A 23073-nucleotide genomic window follows, 5' to 3' on the forward strand; every position below is an offset into this window, starting at 1 on the left:
TCTCTCTTTTAATACGAGCTGGTGAATAAACTGTGGTGAAAGAACTTAAAATTTCAGAAAAAAATACATCACTTCTACTAAAGTCAACTGTTCTTTGGGGATAAAAAAAATAATGTTTTTTTAATTAGTAATTTAGAATAATGATTAAATAACATTCATTTTATTGAGATTTTTATAAAGAACTGAGAAAACAATTCTTCATAGTAGTTATGAAAACACAAGAGCAAGTGTTGAGTTTCTGAAACACAATCATCTTCCTAATTCCCTATCTTCCCTTGGGCCATGTGTGGTGGTGGTGTGATCCTCAATTAAAAAGCTTGCTTATAAGGAAGATAAAGACCTAGGAAAGAATACTACTGAGGCTTGCAATGAAAAGTAAACTAAGAAAAAGATGAAGTAATTATTTTCAATTTTACCACATTCTATGAAATATCCAAAATTTCTATTACATTTTGTGTAACATGAGAAAAGCTCTTTGATCCATGAATAGGTTAATCTAACAACGATTCACACAAGTTTTGTCCTTTTCAGGGAAAAGAGCAATCAGTGATCAAGGAGCATACAAGTCACAAAAGGCATGAAAACTTACTTTTTCATCATCTTCAGTAAATGGAGCACCTTCAGGAATCTTGTTTATTGCTTGGGCCACACCAATAATCTCACCATCACTGCTTCGGATAGGCATGCACAATAGTGACTTTGTCTTGTATCCAGTTAGCTTGTCAATTTCATCATTGAATCTTCGATCCTAAAAATAAGACAGAGAGTGCATTAAATGCATGTGTGTTGTTGTCAGGCAGAAGGAGAGAGAAGTGTATTTCTGTGTATGATGTTTTATCACCAGGAATTTTACCCAAAGAATTCTTAATAATAATACCAGATTTGATTTCATGTTGAAGTCACCAAAGGAACATAAATGAAAATAAATCACTACCATAGTTGTTAAACATGGTCAATGATGAAAAAAACTTTAAACCCTCAAAGTTAGAGAAGAGGCAAGTGTTTGTTTTTTGGATTTTTTTTTTTTTTTTTTTTGAGAGAGAGGGTACACACACTTGAGAGCAGGGGAGAGGCAGAGGGAGAGAGAGAGAAAATCTTAAGTAGGCTCCATGCACATCATGGGGACCATCACAGAGCACAACACGGGTCTCAATCTCAGGACTCTGAGATTATGACCTGAGACAAAATCAAGAGTTGGTTGTTTACCCAACTGGGCCACCCAGGTGCCTCCCAGCGGCAAGTGTTTTTAGTGGAACTCCACTCTATGCTATTTACTCAAATCTGTTATTTCACATAGACAACTGATTATGAAGTATCATAAAAGAAAAAGACCATAAATTCATATTAAGTACTATGAAAAAAATATGCAGAAAAGCACCGCTTTACTTCTGGTCAAAATGTCCTATGAGAAAAGAACCTATGAGCTCACAATGATACTATTAAAAAAACAAAAACAAAAACAAAAAAACAGTGTCATAAGAGGGAGGAGAGAGAAGTCTTCTTTATAGAATGTCAGCTTTAAAAATGTAGAAGGAATGGTAAATTATATATTATTTATTTCACAACTACCAATATAATAATATACACAGGCAAGGATCACCAATGGATGCTAATACCACTGTGTAGAATGTGGTTATATGGTGGTTATGTGGAAATATTGTTAAAAAGAATATTCACAAAGTCTCAGGGTACCACTCCAATGACTCCCTCTTAAATTCAAAGAGAAAATGATGTCTTTATAGTAAAGACACAGGGTAGACACAACGTTAAACAAGTAATCAAACTTAACATTACCACTCATGAGCCAAAATAATATCATACGCCTCCTGATGGAATGCAATGTGATGAGGACATCATCAAAAACATGGAGTGTTCTTGTCAAATGTGTAACATGTATCTGACCATTCAGGAAAAGAAAACTAAGAAAAATGCAGATTATTGGTCATTCTATCAGAAGCCTGACTTGAACTCTTCAAAAATATCAGTATTGGGGATGCCTGAGTGGCTCAGATGGTTAAGTATCTGCTTTCGGCTCAGGTCACGATCTCCAGTCTCCGGGGATCCAGTCCCACACTGGGCTCCCAGCTCAGCGGGGAATCTGCTTCTCCCTCTCCCTCTGCCTCTCCCCCTGCTTGTGCTCTCTCTGCCTCTCTCTCTCTCAAACGAATAAATAAAATCTTTTCAAAAACATCAATATCGTGAAAGACAATACTTTTAATATAAAAATAAAATAGGGCCATGGGAGCTGTGCTGGTTTAGAGAAGACTTAAGAGACCTGAAATCTAAATAAAATGTGTGATCCTTCACTGAAAATTATTGTGGAATTTCTGGGTGTGGAGGGGTGACAAATAGAGAAAGTTGTAGTATTGTTCTATCAACATAAACTTTCATAGGTGTGATAGTGGTATTGTAATTAAGTAGGAGAATGTTCTTTTTTTAGAATATACATGTTACAGTATTTTGGTGTGAAATGTCATAATACTTTCATATGGTAAGAAAGAGAAAGAAAGGAGGGAGGAAGAAAGGAAAGAGAGAGAGAAAGAGAAAAGAAACTGGCTCTTGAAAAAGGTAACAGAGGCTCTTTGCCCAGCAGGGACCCTGCTTCTCCCTCTCCCTCTGTCTACTTCCTTGCCAACTTGTGCTCTCTCTCACTCTGATTCAAGTAAATAAATCAAATCTTAAAAAAAGAAAAGAAAAGCTAACAGGGACTAAAAATGCTCCAAGGAAGATGATTAACTAGATTCTGGCTCACTGCTTCAAGCGAGGGACTGAGTGGAGTGAAGCTTCTCCCAAGGACTTCAATATTCTTTCTGACAAGATACTTAAAAAGCAATGAAGGCCCATTGTCTACTACCATCTAGAGCTATGAATTTCATCTAAGAGTCAAGGGAGGCTGACTGTGGACAGGTGACGCCTCAAAACCAAACACTGTTGGCCTTCTGATGAGTTATCTCTCTATTTATCATCTTTGTTATCTTCAGTACCACAAGGACAGGAGCCCTTAACTCCATACTAAGACCTGGTTTTGGTCTGGGGACTCATCCAAGCTATCCTAACCTTAGTTAGGGGAGGGAAGAGCCCTGAAGGAGAGAGGGAAATAAAAACCCAGATTAACCAAATCTCCTGCTCAAAATGAGCCTGCAACCAAATTTTCAGAAAAGCACTAATTTGTATTAATTTTTTAAAAATTCACCGAGGAACAATTATGCACCAAGCTGTGAGCTAGGAGATACAGCAGGAAGCAAGAGAGGCATCATCCCTGCCTTCACAGAACCTGCAATCTAGTAGTTGAGGCAGATGACATATAAATGTATAATCATGTGCTGTAGTAAGTGATACTAGGAAAAGAGAAGGGTGTTATGAGAGAGACTTAACAGGAGGTACCTATGTCTATGGTCTATCTGAAAACAGGATAAGTAAGCTATAGCTTGCATCATGAGTAGGGATTAGCCAAAAAAAAGTTGAGAAGAAGTTTCCAGGAAGTTAGAACAATACCCATGAAGGTCCCGAAGAAGGAAAAAACTTAGTAAGTTCCCCCAACTCCAATGTCAGTGTGGCAAAAGCACAGGGAGTCAAAGGGAGAAAGGAGGGAGGCAGGGGCCAGATGGCGGCAAGCCTTACAGGTTTGGAAAGGAGTTATAACATTAACCCTAAGTACAGTGGAACATCATTGAAGATCTTGAAGCAGAAGATGATATGACTCATTATCCAGCAATTAGCATTCCCTGAAATCACTTATTAGTTTACTTGTTCTCCCTCTGTTAGTATGTAAGATCTAAAACAGCAGAGATTTTATTTCGTTTCCGGCTTCCTACTGGCATATCATAGGTACTCCACAGTAGTTTTTTTTTTAGTCATAGGAATTTTTTTTAAGTTTGTACTGCAATTATGCAAAATATAGAAAAGTTGGAAAGGACCTAAGGCTCCACATTTCATTCCTTAGTGTATATTTAGAATACTTTTGCACATGTACAGAAAAGAAATACATAAATGTTGACTGCAACATCAATTATGAAAAGAAAAAGAAGTGAAAAACCATTTATTTCAATTTTGGTCAATAGAAAAATAAATTATGATCTCTTGTTCTGATATCATACTATGCAACAATTTTAATGAGTAAACTAAAGCTACTTATATTAACATGAACAAATATCAAAAACATGTTAAGTAAAATAAACAACCTATAATCTGATACCATCTATATAATACCACTAATATTTAAAAACAATCCTAAACACAAGTATGGGTTCAAATATGTACCAAAAGTATAAAACATACATGAGAATAATAAACTCTAAATTTATTTAAGTGGTTACCTCTGGGAAGGAAGGGGAAATAGTGTCAGAGAGGGGTACAGAGGAGGTTTCAACTCTACCAACAATTTTCTTTCTTTAGAAAAAAAGAACAATTGTGAAGCAAATATAATACAATGTGAAGATTTTATAAACCTAGAGGGCCTATTTCCTTCTAAATGCTTCAATATTTTATAATAAAAAGTTTAAAACCATGTTTAAAAAATTAAGAACTTTGTGGAAGATAATACAGGCTTGGAATATGAGAAACCAATTAGGAAACTTCAATGGTCCAGGCAAGGCAAGAGGATGGTCTGAATTAAGAGAAAGGCAATGAAGGTAAGACAGATAGGTTGGAAGTTGCATCTACAGAACTTCCTGATGGGTTAGTTGAGGTTGGGAGGGCTAGAAAAAGAAGAGTATATCTCTCATTTTAATTTGAGAAACTATGTGACTCATGTAAGAAATGAAATTTAAGAAATTTAAGAATTTAAGAAATGAAACAGATTAACAGGGGGAAAAAAGAGAGAGGCAAACCGTAAGACAGACCCTTAACTATAGAGAACAACCTAAGGGTTGTTGGAGGGATGGGTGGTGGGTGGGCTAAATGAGTGATGGGTAATAATGAAGGCACTTGTGATGAACACTGGGTATTATATGCAAGTGACGAATCACTAAATTCTACTCCTGAGACTAATATTCAGGAGTAGAATACTCCTACACACTATATACTATATGTCAACTAACTACAATTTAAATTAAAAAATTTAAACAAAAAAAAATTGAGAAACTATGGGTTAAAGTGCCATTTACTGGAATGGAGGAGATGCAGATTAAGGTGAAAGTCTACATAAAGAAACACAAGAAGGTTGATGAATCAGTTTATTAAGTGAGGTGATGTGCATCTTGTGACCTCAATCACAAGCTGTGTGTGAAAATTACCTGAGAAGATTTTCAAAAGACCAGAGCCTGGGCTCCATCCTAAACTGAATCAATGAAATTAGGCATTGCCATTTTTTAAATGTTTATAGGTGATTCTCATATGAGAACAACTGTCCTCAATCATAAGGAGATTAGTTACTAGTGAGATCAATAAAATTCACTGAAAGGGAGTGGCCTAAGATAGGAAGAACTGAGGAGAGCACACATATTCTAGTGGTTGCATATCAGATGGGATGGATTGTGTTAGTCTGGACTTAAAAACCCACTCTGGAGTAGACATGGCCCATCTGTTCTTACCTTTATGATAATATGCGTCTCTGGAGAAGGGCCCCATCCACCTAAGTCCAACTCTGCATAGACTAGCCACAAAGACTGTGGGGGTATTCATTGTCAAACTATCCAAAGCCCCATGAGAACAATAGACATGGAGATGCTTCAGCATGACTGGGGGCACAAAAATATTAATAACCCTCCAATCTCCTCTCCAATTCTCTGTATCCATCTGATAAACTTCTAACACAAGGAGAAAAAATAATTATGTTGACATACGTGGTGTTAATCTTCCAATTTAAAAGCTGTGCTGAAAGATTTATCTCATTAGGTTTTAGTGTTTAAAAAAATGTAATTCATCTTAAAATATGCTTTGTCCAAGTCTTCATTACACTATTTCTGGGATGAGTCTCACAAATTAACTCAAAAACTTGATAGAAGCCATCTAATGGGAGGTGAGAAGAGCTGATATAATTGTACACTTTCTTAATGTTTATTAATCTCTAGACTAATTTCCTAATTTTAAGAAAATTAAGAAAGTTGAGCATAAAACTGAGGTATAAATTAATTATAGGAAAAGAAGAAAACTAGGTAAATAATTAGTTAAAGAAACATATTTCTCTGATGTGATATAGGGAAGGAAAGTTTAAAAACAGAAGACAGCAAAAAAAGATAGATTTCTCTTGCCAACCAATGACCACAAATGAGTATAGTAATAAGGGAAACATAGGACATTTTGGAAGATGTAGCTGGAGGCCACATTTAGTGTAAGGTCAGAAAAAATCCTCCAAAGAAAGTGAAATGTTTAAGCTGACACAAAGAATCAGTGTCTCAGAAAGACAAAATAGTACCCAAAATGCAAAGCAGTAGAAAACTGTTAAGTTTGAGGAATTGGAAGAAGTTGAAGATAGCTCTCAAATGAAGAGTCTGATATGGGACAGGAAAAGCTGGCTGGAGACTCATGAAGGGGTACCTAGTGACCTGGTTTAGAATTGTTAATTTATCACAGGAAGAGGAGGGCCCTGGAGGGTTTTAAGAAAGTGGATGGGAATGATAAAACTGATTCTTCACTTTAGAAATACCACTCTGGCTTACATGTGAAGAATGGATTGGAAGCAACAGATCTAGGTGAGAGACAGACCATCTCTGGACTGTGATGGTGGTTAATGATGGTGGGGGTGATGGGAATGGACTGAGTTGAAAGATATTCAGGTGGCAGAATCAGTAGGACTTGCTGATTAATTTGATGAAAGTTTGCAAAGGTGTAAAAAATGACTCCAAATGTTAGGTACAGGTACCTGGGAAAGTGGCAGAGTAACTCACTGAGTGAGAAACACAGGAAAGGACAGATTCAGAGGTGGGAATAGGAGTTCCCTTGTATACATTTTGAGGTTTAGTTGAGAATAGGTCATCCATACGGTGGTATTTCCCCCAAAGTAGTTTGAGAGATAAATAATATATATATATATATATTTTCTTTTTAAATTTCAGGAAAAGTACTTAGAATGGAAAGTAGAGATAGTTTAGGTAAGAGATCAATAACTTTTTTTTTAAGATTTTATTTATTTGTCAGAAAGAGAGAGGAAGAGAGAGTGAGCACAGGCATAGAGAATGGCAGGCAGAGGCAGAGGGAGAAGCAGGCTCCCCGCCGAGCAAGGAGCCCAATGTGGGACTCAATCCCAGGACACTGGGACCATGGCCTGAGCCGAAGGCAGCTGCTTAACCAACTGAGCCACCCAGGCATCCCGAGATCAATAACTTTTAACCTGAGGTCTTCAGGTGTTCATCCCACTCAATAGCAAAGAAGGCCAAGTAAGGAGGAAACAGGACCAATAAGGTAGAAACACTGGCCTATTTATTGCTGAAAATAGCAACTTGAATAGGAAACTAACAGATGCCTCTAGGTCTATAATGAAATATCACATGGAGAATAATGTCCAATTTTTACTCATCTCCCTTAGGACAAAAGAACAAGAAATGATCTATGACAGATGAGGTTTCTAATAAGTTAAAGTAGGGGCTTCTTTAATAAGGTTGTTAAAATCTGGAATGAGTTTCTCATGATTGTGGTAGACTCTTCTTGCTTTAAGTATTTTTATGTCATAATATTTTTCCTATCTCAAATATTTTAAGTATAACTATTCTTATAAAAAGTAGTGTAGAGATTTTCTCAGCCTTTTGTGCAGACCTATTTTTGCATATGATGCTATGACTTTTAATATTTAAAAGAAAAGTAATAAGGCCAAGAACAATTTTTACTTTTTGGCAATGGAACTGAACTCTGCCCGCTATATAGAGAACAGTAGTTTGGTACACTTCTTCCTCAGGATCTGCAGCCTATTCTACAAATTCCTCAGTCAAATGTGATGCTACATAGCACACCCAGAAAATTGGTCTTACCTATAAGATCCACTGAGGGTTTAGAAAGAATGAACTTCTGTAGTCTGAGTTTTCAGGTCCTTAAGAAAAGAGCTATGTTCGCTGCACTCAAGAATCCCAGCCAGCTCCAAAGAGACACAATTTAGAGACACAAAGGAGCATCAAAGCAAAAGGGAGTCCATCCCTTCTTTTCATCTTCTCTGAGAAACCACTCAAGGCTCCCCAAGGCAGGAGCCAGAGCTAAGAATTTTATCCAGGTCTCAGATTCATGACAAGCATGGATCACATAAGATCTCTTTCATCCTCTCTGTATTTAAAGCTTAACTCCCCAACACTTTATAGTAAAATTTTCCAGTGCTCATGATTAAGCCAAGAACTGGTCTTGAGCACCATTTAACCCATAAGGATGATTGTTTTAACAATTTCAACCCTAATTTGGGTTCTTCATAACCAAAATGATCAGACTTTTCAAATCTGAGAATGTCGACATGATGGTAATCTTGTTTTTAGAACATACATATGAGGAAACATGTAAATGCAAAAAGGCCCTATTAATTCTGTGCTGTGTTTAATGAATTTGTATCTGAGTCATTGTTTCCATAAATTATAGAGAAAAGGTGATACAAGATATTTGTGTATAGATGGTATTTCTTCTTTCTTCAGACACTTATACATTCATAGGAATAGAACAGTGGTTGGCAATCCTTGGGAACATTGGACTCATGTGAGGAGCTTTAGTGGACATTTAGCTTTAGGATAGTGGTCCTAGCCCCACCCCGACCAGTTAAATCATATAGGTGGGACGAGGGGCTGGATAGGAGATCTGACTTGGTTAAGAACCACTGAATTAGAGGTCCCTTATTAATAAGTCCAAGGCCTCCAGGGCTCTGAGGGGAATAGATTATAAACCTCTGCTTTAGAGCTTTCAAGACAAGTGTATGCGTTCACTTTGTTCTGTTTCGTTATGTTTTCCATCCACTTTCCCCCAAGGCTGAACCTACCAGGCCTGCACACCTTCTCCAGCACCCTACTATTTCACCCCTGCAAAGAAAGGTTTGGATAGGGCGCCTGGGTGGCTCAGTGGGTTAAGCCGCTGCCTTTGGCTCAGGTCATGATCTCAGGGTCCTGGGATCGAGTCCCGCATCGGGCTCTCTGCTCAGCAGGGAGCCTGCTTCCCTATCTCTCTCTCTCTCTCTCTGGCTGCCTCTCCATCTACTTGTGATTTCTCTCTGTCAAATTAATAAATAAAAGCTTTAAAAAAAAAAAGAAAGGTTTGGATAACAAGTTCAGTCCCATGTTTTATCTACATCTTTTTAAACTGCCAGATGGAATTGCGTAGAGAAGCTAATGGAAATATGAACTGTAAAAGGAATAAACCTTGAAACTCAAACTGATAGACTGCCAAACTGTCTGAGGCTTAAACAGAAATTGCTTTTATTGGTATATCAATTAGTAACACTCATTTGATCCTCATTAATAAAAGCATCTCCTTTACATTTATGATTTATCATAAACATGACTTATTCTCCAGAAAATTCTTAAAAGGCTAAGCTCTTGAAAATTTTGATCTGTCTTTAAAGATTACAAAAGTACTATCCTGCTTTTCTCCATACCAAGGATAACTAATTGTTCTGAATTGAGGTAAGGCTTGAGATTTTAATGCATAAAAACAAAGACATAATAACTAGATAGTTAATTCTTTGGGCCTCCTAAGTCAATGCTTGCTGAGAAAAGTACAAAATTTTCATTGCTATTCTTAATATGTATTCAGAAAATGTCATTCCCCTCCAGTAAGTAAAAATCTTGTCTCTCTGAATTCTTTCATAAAAATTCTTTAGATTTGAATAGTACAAAATATTACCCAAAATACATATGTTTTAGAGGCTTCTTTTTTTTAATGGACCTTAAGTGATATGGTGGGTGGTGGAGCAGTTTGCAAATACATAGAGGTCAGCCCTCTTTGGTAAATGTGTAATGAGCATAGTTTCATTTAAATCTTCCAAACTGAATTAGCAGTTAACCTATGCCATAAAAGAATTTAATATGAAGTTTCAAAACCACTGTTATTGTCACTTGAACTCGTTATTCAGTGTCATTGTCATTACCTAGTTGCTTGCATGGTTATCCATTTTAGTTATGTTGCTAAAGTCAACTTGGTTTGCTGGTGTTCTTTCTTCATTCTTCCCTTCTTAGTTGGCGCTTTTCTTTGGCCCTTACTATAGTCATCATGGCTATTTTTGTTTATCTTTCTTATGACAAATACAAATATATCTCAAGGCAAAAGACACAAGACAATGGAAAAACTACAACACAGTTGAAACCAAAACTGCAGTTGAGGTGGTACAAAAGAAAGTGATGAATTATTAAACTTCTTTAATAGAGAGCACAGATCCTTATTACAAATATACTTTAAGTCTACAGATATATTGTATGTAGAATTAAAATACAACTCCATGGCCTATAAGTTTTACTGTGTGTAACTAAAATGTCTGAGAAAAGGCCAGTACCTGAAGAGAAAGCTATGCAAAGAGTCAGCCAGAGGCACCTTCCTTCCTATTACAGAGCAGACATCCAAGAACTGCAGTGAATCATGGAGGTGAGGCTATAAGGTAGAACCAGGAAGGTCAAGAAGTCTGCAAATATGAAGAAGGTTTGATCAGCATGGAGTTGTGGTTCAGGCACCAAACAGTCAGGAACCAGGAATACAGGGAAAGCCAAGGACAAGACAGTAATGCATGAAAAACCAGATCTGGGTTGGGAGTATGAATAGAACAGTGATACACTAGAAACTTGATCTCACCATTTATTAAAACCTAACAAAGGGGAGTACTTGGGTGGCATCTGTTAAACTTCTGTATTTGGCTCAGGTCATAATCTCGGGGTCCTGGAATCCAGCCCTGTTCAGTGGGGAGACTACTTCTTCCTCTCCCTCTGCCTCTTACCCTACTTGTGCTCACTTGCTCGCTCTCTCTCTCTCTCTCTCTCTCTTCAAATAAATAAATAAATAAATAAAACTAACAAAGACCACCTCCAGCAGAAACCTCCTTGTACTTTTCAGGGCACCTGGGTGGCTCAGTGGGTTAAAGCCTCTGCTTTCGGCTCAGGTCATGATCCCAGGGTCATTGGATTGAGCCCCACATCGGGCTTTCTGCGCAGCGGGGAGCCCGCTTCCTCCTTTCTCTCTCTGCCTGCTTCTCTGCCTACTTGTGATCTCCCTCTGTCAAATAAATAAATAAAATCTTAAAAAAAAAAATACAAAGAAACCTCCTTGTACTTTTCAAACTGTGGGCCATTGAGATAACCTGAAAAGTGGTCTCAAAATATAGCTAATTCCTTAGCAACTGTATCAGTCAGGGCCTGGCCTTTCCCACCCAGGCGCCCTAGTGCTCTCTAGGCTTTTAGCAAGATATAGCACCAGTCTAAATAGCCCTGCTATTTTTTAAGCTATCATTGTCCTGGCTATGAAATTTTTTACCATAAAAATTCAGTCTAATTGAACTGCTACACAGACTGTCAAAAGAATTTGATATTTTCTGAAAATCACAGAGAACAAAGGACAAAAGGATTGCCAAGATACTATAGTTGGGCAACTTTCTGATATAGATGGATCTTTCAACTCTAAGAATCTGACCTTATCCACATTTAATTGCTAAACATCACAACATCATATGTGGCACAGTGTATATAATGCTAGAAGACATCCTGATTTAACAAAATGATAAATATTAGAAACTAAAAATTAGCAGTTTGACACTGGTTCACAAAACAAAATTCTCAACAAACTATTAAACCAGTAGATGATAAGTTTGAAAGAAAGTGATTAAGAACAAATCTTGCAGCCACAAGAGTGTTCAACCACTCAAAGTTCACATTAGAAAAGATCAGGCTCTTTCACTGGGAAGAAGTCTTGGAAGTCGCATGTCACTACTTCCCTAGAGCTGGTTGGTTCCATATTCACTGCATTCCCTCTGTAAGTCACCATGCCCCTGAAGTCCTCTTTTCCTGTCCTATACCAGGCTCTCCATTTCCCTGGCGCTCATCCTAGCTTGGCTGCAAGTAAACAGCAGTGCTGAGAGTTCTTGGACACGCCCCAGAAGTTATATGGTCATGTGCATCACAAAACAGTGGGGCATAATCTCTAGTCCTCTAATATGAGATGAAGAGCCATGTATCAAACTGAAGGTGCTGATATGTGGTTAGGTCTATCAGAGGTTTGTTTCCACCAACACAAATCATTCATAAATAATCTGGACAGACACAGGAGTGGACTCAACACTTTTTCCAGCATAAAGCATCAAGATGCTTTCTAAGAAATTCTTGTAAGTAGGAGCCGTCTAGACAGATATCCTGGAGAACCGAATCACACTGATTTTTGGCAGGTTTGTCTAAATTATTCCACCTTGGATAGGATGAATTAGCCCCTCCTGAAATGGGTCTCCCTGCCTGCCGCCTTGTTCCAGATATTTCCTTGACTGGCTGGCAGAACACCGTAATGGCCTTTTTACAAAATAGATCAAGTCCTTGGCAGAGCCAACCATCACAGTTTTCCAGTCTGGGTTTGGCGCATTAGAAAGATTAGACAAGGTCAGGAACCATTCTATAACAGTTCCATAAATCTCAATTCACTTTAATAAAATGAGCAATTTAACCACCTACCATTCTTCCCTGGTTTAGGGTATGCATAGGATGGAACAACAGAAGCAAAATCCACAAAAACCCTGGGCTACCAAATCTATAAGACTCTTTCATGCTCCCATGGACGAAGTAGTAACAGGTTTCTAATATCAATGGGAAGTTCAACTTTAAAACTTAGTAGTGTCTCAATCCCTCTGTTTACTTAAAAAGAAAGAACACCTTATGAGCATGTTTCCCCCACCATAGCCTACCCACCAACATGCACATATACAAGAACATTTGATACATCTGGCTACACCCTTCACCCAAACACAGGACACTTCATACTATTGGTCATGTGGACATCAAACAGTTAGGAAAACTGACTACGAGCTGGATCAGCAAAGCTGGCCAATTTGAAATCATATGTCAAACAACTGTATCATACAGAATATATCATTTAACTACAATGCACTTTAGTTAGAAAAATAAAATAAAGAAAAAATACATTTGAAAATTTAATATACATTGCTGAACAGCTTATCATTCAGAAAAACCAAAATGGAATCATAAACTTTTTAGAAAATATTTAGAAAAATAACAGGGTGCTGTTATAAGTATTATGTATCAAAACAAGGACAGTTTTGTATAACAGAGTTATAAAGATTCTTTTTTTTTTATTTTATTTATTTATTTGACAGAGAGAGAGAGAGAGAGACATAACAAGTAGGCATAGAGGCAGGCAGAGAGAGAGGGGGAAGCAGACTCTCCACCAAGCAGAGAGCCCGATGCAGGGCCTGACCCCAGGACCCCGAGATCATGACCTGAGCCGGAGGCAGAGGTCCAACCCACAGAGCCACCCAGGCGCCCTGAGTTATAAAGATTCTTAAAGTTTTAGTCTTAAATGCTTACATTAGAAAAGAAAGAAAAGTTCAACTTAGTGAAGTGAATATCCAGCCACAAGGAATTAGAAAAAAAGAATAGCAAACAAAACTCAAAAAGATGAGAGAAGATGATAAAAATAAGAGCTGAAGTCAATGAAAAAGAAAATGAACATATAATGAAGAGGGTCAATAAAGGTCTAAAAAGTAATAAAATATACCAATCTAGAGAATATAATCAAAAGGAAAAAACAAGAAAGATATTAAAACTTTTTTAAAGATTTTATTAATTTATTTGACAGAGAAAGAGAAAGAAAGCACAAGCAGTGGGAGCAGCAGGCAGAGGGAGAGGGAGAATCAGTCTCCCCGCTGAGAAAGGAGTCTGATGCAGGGCTCGATCCCTGACCTTAGCTGGAATCACGACCCGAGCAGAAGGCAGATGCTTAACCAACCTAGCCCCCCAGATGCCCCAGAAAGGCATTAAAATTTTTAAATAAAATGGGGTAAAACTATAGTTGCTATAGAGATTAAACAGATAAAATGTTTTGAACAACTCTGGGTCTATAAATTTGACAACTTAGAAAAAATAAACAGATCCATACATGTTAACAAAACCAACTCTTTAAAGCTTTTAAGAAATTGAATCAGTAGTTTAAAATAGTCCCATTAGGTGTGTGTGCAGGCATGTGTGCACACGCACACACACACAAACACACACATACACAGGATCCAGATGAATTCCCAGGAAATTCTACCATAAATTCTACTATACCAAAAAAGCATTAGGAAATTCTAATCTTACACAAACTATTCCATACAATGGAAAAAGAGTTATTTGTAATATAACACATTTCAGAACCAGACAGGGATATTATAAGAAAAGAAAAATATAGGCCAATCTCACTTATGAGTGAATACAGATGCAAAAACTCTGAAAGTAAGCATTTTTATAAAACAAATAAGACAATGTATAAACAGGATAACTTATTAAGAACAAATTGGTTTTTACTAGGAATTCTGGATTAGTTTATAATGAGAAGCTCAATTAAAGTAATTCAGTATATTAACAACTTAAGGTAAAAAAAAAAATCAAATCTAAATGGAAGCCAAAAAAAAAGGGGGGGTAACCTTCTATATTCATTTGTGATTTAAAAGAAGAGAAACAACCTTCTTAGCAAACTGGGAATGGAAGTCACTTTCTTAACCCAATTAAGGGCGTTTCAGAAGACCCAGAGAAACTTCATACCTAACAAAGAGAATTTGAAAGTATCCTCTATAAGCTGAAGTTCAAGATAAGGATGTCTGTTTTCATCAATCCTATTCTACATTGTACTAGAAGTCCTTACACAGTAAAGCAAGAGAAAAAAATAAAAGGTAAAGGATTGAAAAGAAACAAAAATGTTCATCATTTGTACATGCTATGATTGCTTATGCAGAAAATCTCAAAGAAAAAAAAAAACCTTAACACAGGAATTACCTAATACATGTTTGTTGAGGAAATAAGCAATAAAATAGTTGTGCAGATAAAGTGAAATAACCTGTGTCAACTATTTGGCATATAGTAGAAACTTAATAAATATTACTTTTCTTTCCCTTAAAATTCACATTTTAGTTATTTATGTCATGTTGCCAAAAATAATTTTAAGTAGGAATTTAATTTAGTAAGAGAGATGTTGAATCAAAATCAATATACAAAAGTGAATTACATTTCTAGATATCCACAACAATTAGCTAAAAAGTAAAATTTTAAAACACACAATTTAAAATAGTAAAAGACATTTTTTAATATCTATAATAAAGTAAAAAATGTTAAGCCTTCTATAGAGAAAGCTTAAAAATTTCACTGAAAGACATTAAAGAATAGTGACTAGGAAGATCTGTCATATTATCAGTTAAGAAGACTAAATATCATAAAGTATGTTATAATTCTCTCCAAATTGATCTTTAAGTTCAGCACAATTCTAACAGAAACTCAACAAGCTGATTACAGAATTTACAGGAAAGAAAGGAAGGACAATAAAAGCCAAGATACTTCTGAAGAGCAAGGTGTGGGGAGGGGTTGGGAGATTCTCTACCAGATATTAAGACTTACTATAACCAATGGAAATCAAGACAGTATGATATTAGTGCAGGAACAGACTAATAGTCCAAAGGAAGAATAAAGGGCCTAGTAATAAATCCATGACAATATGGAAAAAGAATTTATGACAAAGCAGACATTACGGGTCATGAGAAAAGGTGATCTAATCAATATAACACAAGGTCAATTGTTTAACCAAACAGAAAAAAATTTGAAGTTGTATTCCTTTCCTATACACCAACACAAAAATGAATTGCAATTAAATACTTGATATAAAATACCAAGTTATAAAATTTGCCAAGGACAATATCAAATATTTTCTCTAAAACCTTGTTTCTTAAATAAGAAGCAAATAATGTAAAATTTAATGAGATTAATAAATCACAGTAAAACTCAGACTTTAAACTCACCATTAAGAATGAAAAGCAAGAGTACAGGCAAGATGTCAGAGGAGTAGGGGACCTAAATTTTGTCTGTTCCCAGGAATTCAGCTAGGTAGTTATCAAACCATTCTGAACACCTACAAACTCAACAGGAGATTGAAGAAAAGAATAGCAGCAATTTTATGAACAGAAAAATGACCATTTTCTAAAAGGTAGGATGTGCAGAGAAGTGAATCTGAGGCAGTATATGGGGAGATAGGCTGTGAGGGGAGGGAGCCTCCATCAGCCACTTACCATCAAGTGAGAGAGCAGTGGAGAATGAAATCAGAACTTTTAGAAGTCTGCTCTGTGAAGGGACATCACACCAGCAGGGGGTGGAATCTTCACTGGGACAGTGTGGTCTCAAGACCCTCAGGGTTACAGAAAGAGGGGGTTGCTGAGTGTGGCAGAGCTCCCAGGTATCAGAGCAGGGAGGCAGGCTCCAAAGATGCAGCTGAGGAGTAGGTTCTCAGCTCAGGGTTGCCATAAACTGTGATCCAAGGCACATTTGGACCACTGCTTCTTGAGCAGGGACCCCACAAGTAGCATATCCTGGAAGAACCCCCTTCCTTCACCGGGAGGAGCAGCGTGGGAGTAGGCTAAAGGAATAGACTGGGTTTGGAGACTCCAGCACCATGTGCCAGAGATAGGAATGCTCAGTCACAGGCCAGGTGGGCTCAGTGCAGCCTGAGACCAGAGAGATAGGAGTGATTGACTGCTTTGCTCTGAGGGCACACTGAAGAGGGGGACCCCGAGGTCTCTGCTCCTCCAACTCCTCCAGGGCTGAGATTGGGAGGCCGCCATTTTCACTCCCATCCTCCAAAGCCATATGGAAAGCGTTGAGGGAACAAAAGCTACGGAGAGCAAACCTGAGTAGATTACTTAGCCTGGCCTCTGGCAAGGGTGGTGCAATTCTGCATCGAGCAAAGACACCTGAGACTCACTGCAACAGGCCCTTCTCCCTGAAGATCAGCAAGAACACCCAGTCAAGACCAAGTTTACCCATCAATGAGAACTGCAAATCTCCAGTGCCAGGGGAATATAGCAGATAAAATTCATGACTTTTTTCCCTATGATTTTTTAATCTTTTGAAGTTACGTTTTTAAAATTATTTTTTCTTTTTTCTTTTTTTGAATTTTTCTTCTTTCTTATTTTCTTTTTTTTTTAAAGATTTTATTTATTTATTTGACAGACAGAGATCACAAGCAGGCAGAGAGGCAGGCAGAGAGAGAGGAAGGCAAGCAGGCTTTCTGCTGAGCAGAGAGCCCAATGCGGGGCTTGATCCCAGGACATTGGGATCATAACCTGAGATGAAGGCAGAGGCTTTAACCCACTGAGCCACCCAGGCGCCCCCTTTCTTATTTTCACCAACATCTTTTCAGTTCCTTTTTAAAAATCCTTTCTAATTTTCATTTTTACAGTTATATTCTATCCCTTCATTGTATTTAACCTTATTTTTTGTATATATATATTTTTTTCTTTCTTTAAAATTTTGGGGTACAGTTTCTTCTAACAGACCAAAATATAAATTTGTCATATGACTTTGTTCTAGTCTCCTGCCTGATCACATTCTTTCCTTTTATTTAAAAAATTTTTTTCTTTCTTTTTTCTACCAACTTCTCATCAATTCCTTTTTTAAAATATTTTTAAATTTTCTTCTTTATAGTCATATTCCATCCCTTCATTGTATTTCCCCTTATTTGTGTGTGTGTGTGTGTGTGTGTGTGTGTGTGTGTGTTTCTTCAAAATTTTAGGAGGCAGTTTCTTCTAACAGACAAAACTACACCCAAAATCTAGTGTGGCTCTGTTCTATTCACCAGCTTGATCATATTCATTCATTCATTCATTCATTCAATCTTTCTTTCTTTCTTTTTCCTTTCTTTTCACCATGATCTCAGGTATCTTCTGATTTGTTTAGTGTTGCTGGTGTCATTTTTACCTTTCACCATTTTGTTCTCTCATTCATCTATTCTTCTCAAGACAAAATGGCAAAATGGAAAAACTCACCTCAAAAAGAAAAAAAAAAAAAAAGGAACAAGAGGCAGTACCAACTGCCAGGGACCTAATCAATATGGACATTAGTAAGATGTCAGAACTAGAATTCAGAATGACAACTATAAAGATACTAGCTGGGCTTGAGAAAAGCATAGAAGATACTAGAGAATCCCTTTCTGGAGAAATTAAAGAACTAATATCTAACCAAGTTGAAATAAAAAAGGCTATTAATGAGGTGCAATAAAAAATGGAGACTCTAACTGCTAGGATAAATGAGACAGAAGAGAGAATTAGTGATATAGAAGACCAAATCATGGAGAATAAAGAAGCTGAGAAAAAGAGAGGAAAACAACTACTGGATCACAAGGGGAGAATTCAATAGATAAGTGATACCATAAGACAAAACAATATTAGAATAATTGGGATCCCAGAAGAAGAAGAAAGAGAGAGGGGGGCAGAAGGTATATTGGGGCAAATTATAGAGGAGAACTTTCCTAATCTGGGGAAGGAAACAGGCATCAAAATCCAGGAGGCAGAGAGAACCCCCTTCAAAATCAGTGAAAATAGGTCAACACCTCATTATCTAAGAGTAAAACTTACAAGTCTCAGAGACAAAGAAAATCCTGAAAGTGCTCAGGACAAGAGGTCTGTAACCTACAATGGTATAAATATTAGACTGGCAGAAGACCTAGCCACAGAGACCTAGCAGGCCAGAAAGGACTGGCATGATATATTCAGAGCACTAAATGAGAAAAATACACAGCTAAGAATACTGTATCCAGCTAGGCTGTCACTGAAAATAGACATAAAAAGCTTCCAGGACAAACAACAACAAAAGAATTTGCAAACACCAAACCAGCCCTACAGGAAATATTGAAAGAGGTCCTCTAAGAAAAGAGAGAGCCTAAAAGTAACATAGACCAGAAAGGAACAGTGACAATATACAGTAACAGTCATCTTACAGTAAGACAATAGAATGAAATTCTTATCCTTCAACAGTTACCCTGAATGTAAATGGACTAAATGCCCCAATCAAAAGACATAGGGTATCATAATGGATAAAAACACTAGACCCATCGATATGCTGTCTATAAGTAACTCATTTTAGACTTTAATAGTAATAACCAAAATAAATAAATAGAATCTTTAAAAAAAAAGAATGAAAAGCAAACAATAAAATAGGGAAAGTTATTTACAATATATATAACCATTAAGGAGGTTGGTCTCCAAAGGGTTCACTGTGAAGCATGTGTGTGCCCCACTGCCCACTATAATCAGTCTCTTCTTTTCCTGGCTAAGAGACAAATGAAGGCCCTGGCTGGCTATGTCAGTGGGCTCAATGCCAGAGTTTGTGTGCTGGTGGCACTGGTGGTATTGACCCAAGACATATTTACCTTGAAGAGAAGGATACAAAGGAAGATCCAGACCATTAAGATGAATACTGAATAGTTAAGAAATAACTAACTTAAAGTCTGCTATCTTTGTGAAAAGGATACCAAAAGTCTAGAAACATCCAGTTCTCATGAAGAACCCTACAAGGGTAGAAAAAAAATTGTCTGTGACCATGGTCTTGTCAAAGGAGGAGCTGCCATGCTTCTGGTAATAATCGCCTTTGATATCACACTAGGGAAATACAAAGGGAAAAGATGCCCAACACATTATAGTATCATCAATAACTGTAAACTACTTATGGATAAATGTTAAAAAAAGATATTCAACTAAAAGAAAAGTATTATGCTATTAAAGTTGCTCTTGTTCTTACCAGAGACTAGAACTATCCTTATATGGTAGATTAGAACACTAAGACAAATAATCTGCCAGTTGAACAAGGTTTATCAGAAGCTAAACTTGAAGAAATTATGGAAGAATCTGATGTCATGTTCTAGGAAGGAAATAAGAATTTATTTGATGAGCTCCAACAACACAATATCACTGTGTTCATATTTTCTGTATGAAATATGTGATGTGCTACAAGAGTATCATCATCCAAATATCAAAGAAGTGTCCAACCTCACAGATTTTGATGAAAATAAGGCTTTCAAAGGACAAGGAGGGGAACTAATACACATATTTAATAAAAACAGAATATTTCAATCCACCAAAAGACAACAGCAACTTAATGTTTTGGGGAGACTCCCAAGTAGACTTACGAGTGAGGGAGCTAATATTGAATACATTCATAAACTGGCTATCTAAATGATGGAATGGATAAACTTTTAGGAAAGTACCTGGGCTCTTTCAATATCATTTTTGTACAATTTCATACTCATTCAAGATAGCCAACATTATCCTAAAGAAGATTCTATAAACACATATATTTCAGGAACACCCCTCTCTCACAGAAGCAACTGATACAAAAACTTCTCATCTGTTCATCTTGCTGAGAGGCAGCTATTTATAATGTATTTTTGCTCTTGAAGTTTTTCCTTTATGTTAGTTCCACATTTTCAAATACATTGAATCCATCAGTGGTAAACCCCTTTTTCTCTACCTCTTCCAACACACTTCCCACCATATTTTTAAATTGGTTAAAAACAAAACAAAACAAAAAAATTAAAGCCAAAATGAGAAAATAGCTTCCTGTTTTCTAAAGTTGATTTCGGAGTTTAATATTGTCAAGAAATATACAGGAGTCTTTTTAAACTGGGAAAGCTGATATAATTTTGAAAAGAAGCTTTGTGAAATAGTCAAATGTATGCTTGATGGTATCACCATTTCAAAAAAAAAAAAAAAGAGTGGGGGGTGCTGAGAAGGACCTCTTTAATGATCAGGAAAATACAAATTAAAACCGCAATGAGATGCAACTTTCAACACAGCAGATTGGCAGAAATGAAGAAGTCTGATAATATCAAGTGTTAAGAATGTGGAGCAACTTAAACCAAACATATGGCTAGAGGGAGTGTAACTGGTGTGACCCTACTTGGGAAAACAGTTTGTCATCAATAGTAAATTTGATACGTGCATTAATTATGACCCAGCAATTCTACTCGTACATGTATACTCCAAAGAAACTCTCACACAAGTATATTAGTTTCCTATTGCTACTATAACAAATTACCACAAATTCAGTGGCTTAAAACAACACAAATTTATTCTCTTACAGTTCAGGAGGTCAGAAGTCCTAAAATCAAGGTCAGCAGGGCTGTGTTCCCTCTGGAGGCTCTAGGGGAGCCTAGAAAAGCATTTCCTTGCCTTTTCTAGCTTTTGTAGGCTGTCTACATTCCTTGGTTCATGGCTGTCAAGAAGGACAATAGTAACTTTGTCATAAGAGCCATATTTGTTATCTGCTAGAAACTTTAGATGGTAATAAAAATAACTTTGCCACATTAAGAAATTTTTCCTGGGGTACCTGGCTGGCTCAGTCAGCAGAGTATCTGACTCCTGATCACAGGGTCATGAGTTCAAACCCCATATTGGATGTAGACGTTACTTAAAGAATAAATTAACTGACCTCTAAAAAGCATCTCTATTCCTATTTAAAGAAAAGGAGTTTTCCCTTTCTTTTTAAAATATTTTTTATTAAAAAAAAATTTTTAAATAAACATATAATGTATTTCTATGCCCGGGGTACAGGTCTGTGAATCGCCAGGTTTACACATTTTACAGCACTCATCATAGCACAAACCCTCCCCAATGTCCATATCCCCACCATCCTCTCCCATCCTCCCTCCCCCCAGCAACCCTCAGTCTGTTTTTTGAGATTGAGTCCTTTATGGTTTGTCTCCCTCCCAATCCCACCTTCTTTCATTTTTTCTTTTCCTACTCCCCAACCACCCCCCTACATTGCATCTCCACTTCTTCATATCAGGGAGATCATATGATAGTTGTCTTTCTCCAATTGACTTATTTCATTAAGCATAATACCCTCTAGTTCCATCCATGTCGTCGCAAATGGCAAGATTTCATTTCTTTTGATGGCTGCATAGTATTCCATTGTGTATATATACCACATCTTCTTGATCCATTCAAGCCTTGATGGACATCTAGGCTCTTTACATAGTTTGGCTAGTGTGGACATTGCTGCTATAAACATTTGGGTGCATGTGCCCCTTCAGAGTACCATGTTTGTATCTTTAGGATATATACCCAGTAGTGCAATCGCTGGGTCATAGGGTAGCTCTATTTTCAGTTTTTTGAGGAAACTCCACACAGTTTTCCAGAGTGGTTGCAACAGCTTGCATTCCCACCAACAGTGTAGGAGGGGTCCCCTCTTTTCGCATCCTCTCCAGGATCTGTCATTCCTTGACTTGTTAATTTTAGCCATTCTGACTGGTGTGAGGTGATACCTCATTGTGGTTTTGATTTGTATTTCCCTGATGCTGAGTGATGTGGAGCACTTTTTGATGTGTCTGTTGGCCATATGGATGTCTTCTTTGCAGAAATGTCTGTTCATGTCTTCTGCCCATTTCTTGATTGGATTATTTGTTCTTTGGGTGTTGAGTTTGCTAAGCTCTTTATAGATTTTGGATACTAGCCCTTTATCTGATATGTCGTTTGCAAATATCTTCTCCCATTCTGTCAGTTGTCTTTTGGTTTTGTTAACTGTTTCCTTTGCTGTGCAAAAGCTTTTGATCTTGATGAAATCCCAATCGTTCATTTTTGTCCTTGCTTCCCTTGCCTTTGGCAATGTTCCTAGGAAGAAGTTGCTGCGGTTGAGGTCAAAGAGGTTGCTGCCTGTGTTCTCCTCAAGGATTTTTATGGATTCCTTTCTCACATTGAGGTCCTTCATCCATTTTGAGTCTGTTTCCATGTATTGTATAAGGAAATAGTCCAATTTCATTTTTCTGCATGTGGCTGTCCAATTTTCCAAGAACGATTTGTTGAAGAGACTGCTTTTTCCCATTGGACATTCCTTCCTGCTTTGTCAAAAATTAGTTGACCATAGAGTTGAGGGTCTATTTCTGGGCTCTCTATTCTGTTCCACTGATCTATGTGTCTGTTTTTGTGCCAGTACCATGCTGTCTTGATGATGACAGCTTTGTAATAGAGCTTGAAGTCTGGAATTGTGATGCCACCAACTTTGGCTTTCTTTTTCAATATTCCTTTGGCTATTCAAGGTCTTTATGGGTTCCATATAAATTTTAGAATTGTTTCTTCTATTTCTTTGAAAAAAATGGATGGGATTTTGATAGGGATTGCATTAAATGTGTAGATTGCTTTAGGTAGCATAGACATTTTCACAATATTTATTCTTCCAT

At 37.1% G+C, this 23073-nt stretch overlaps 1 protein-coding gene and 1 pseudogene across 1 annotated transcript in view; one reads left to right on the forward strand and one right to left on the reverse strand.

The window, feature by feature from the left end:
* PDE11A (phosphodiesterase 11A) overlaps positions 1-23073 on the reverse strand; it is a 388241-nt gene that overhangs the window by 333867 nt on the left and 31301 nt on the right. Inside the window, exon 2 of the mRNA XM_059392799.1 lies at positions 590-748. Within this exon, the coding sequence (XP_059248782.1) occupies positions 590-748 (159 nt within the window). The remainder of the gene's footprint in view (positions 1-589; positions 749-23073) is intronic.
* On the forward strand, positions 11864-20183 carry LOC132013336 (cytosolic 5'-nucleotidase 3A-like; annotated as a pseudogene).

Source organism: Mustela nigripes, chromosome 3, assembly GCF_022355385.1.
Source record: "Mustela nigripes isolate SB6536 chromosome 3, MUSNIG.SB6536, whole genome shotgun sequence".
NCBI classification, from domain to species: Eukaryota; Metazoa; Chordata; class Mammalia; order Carnivora; family Mustelidae; genus Mustela; species Mustela nigripes.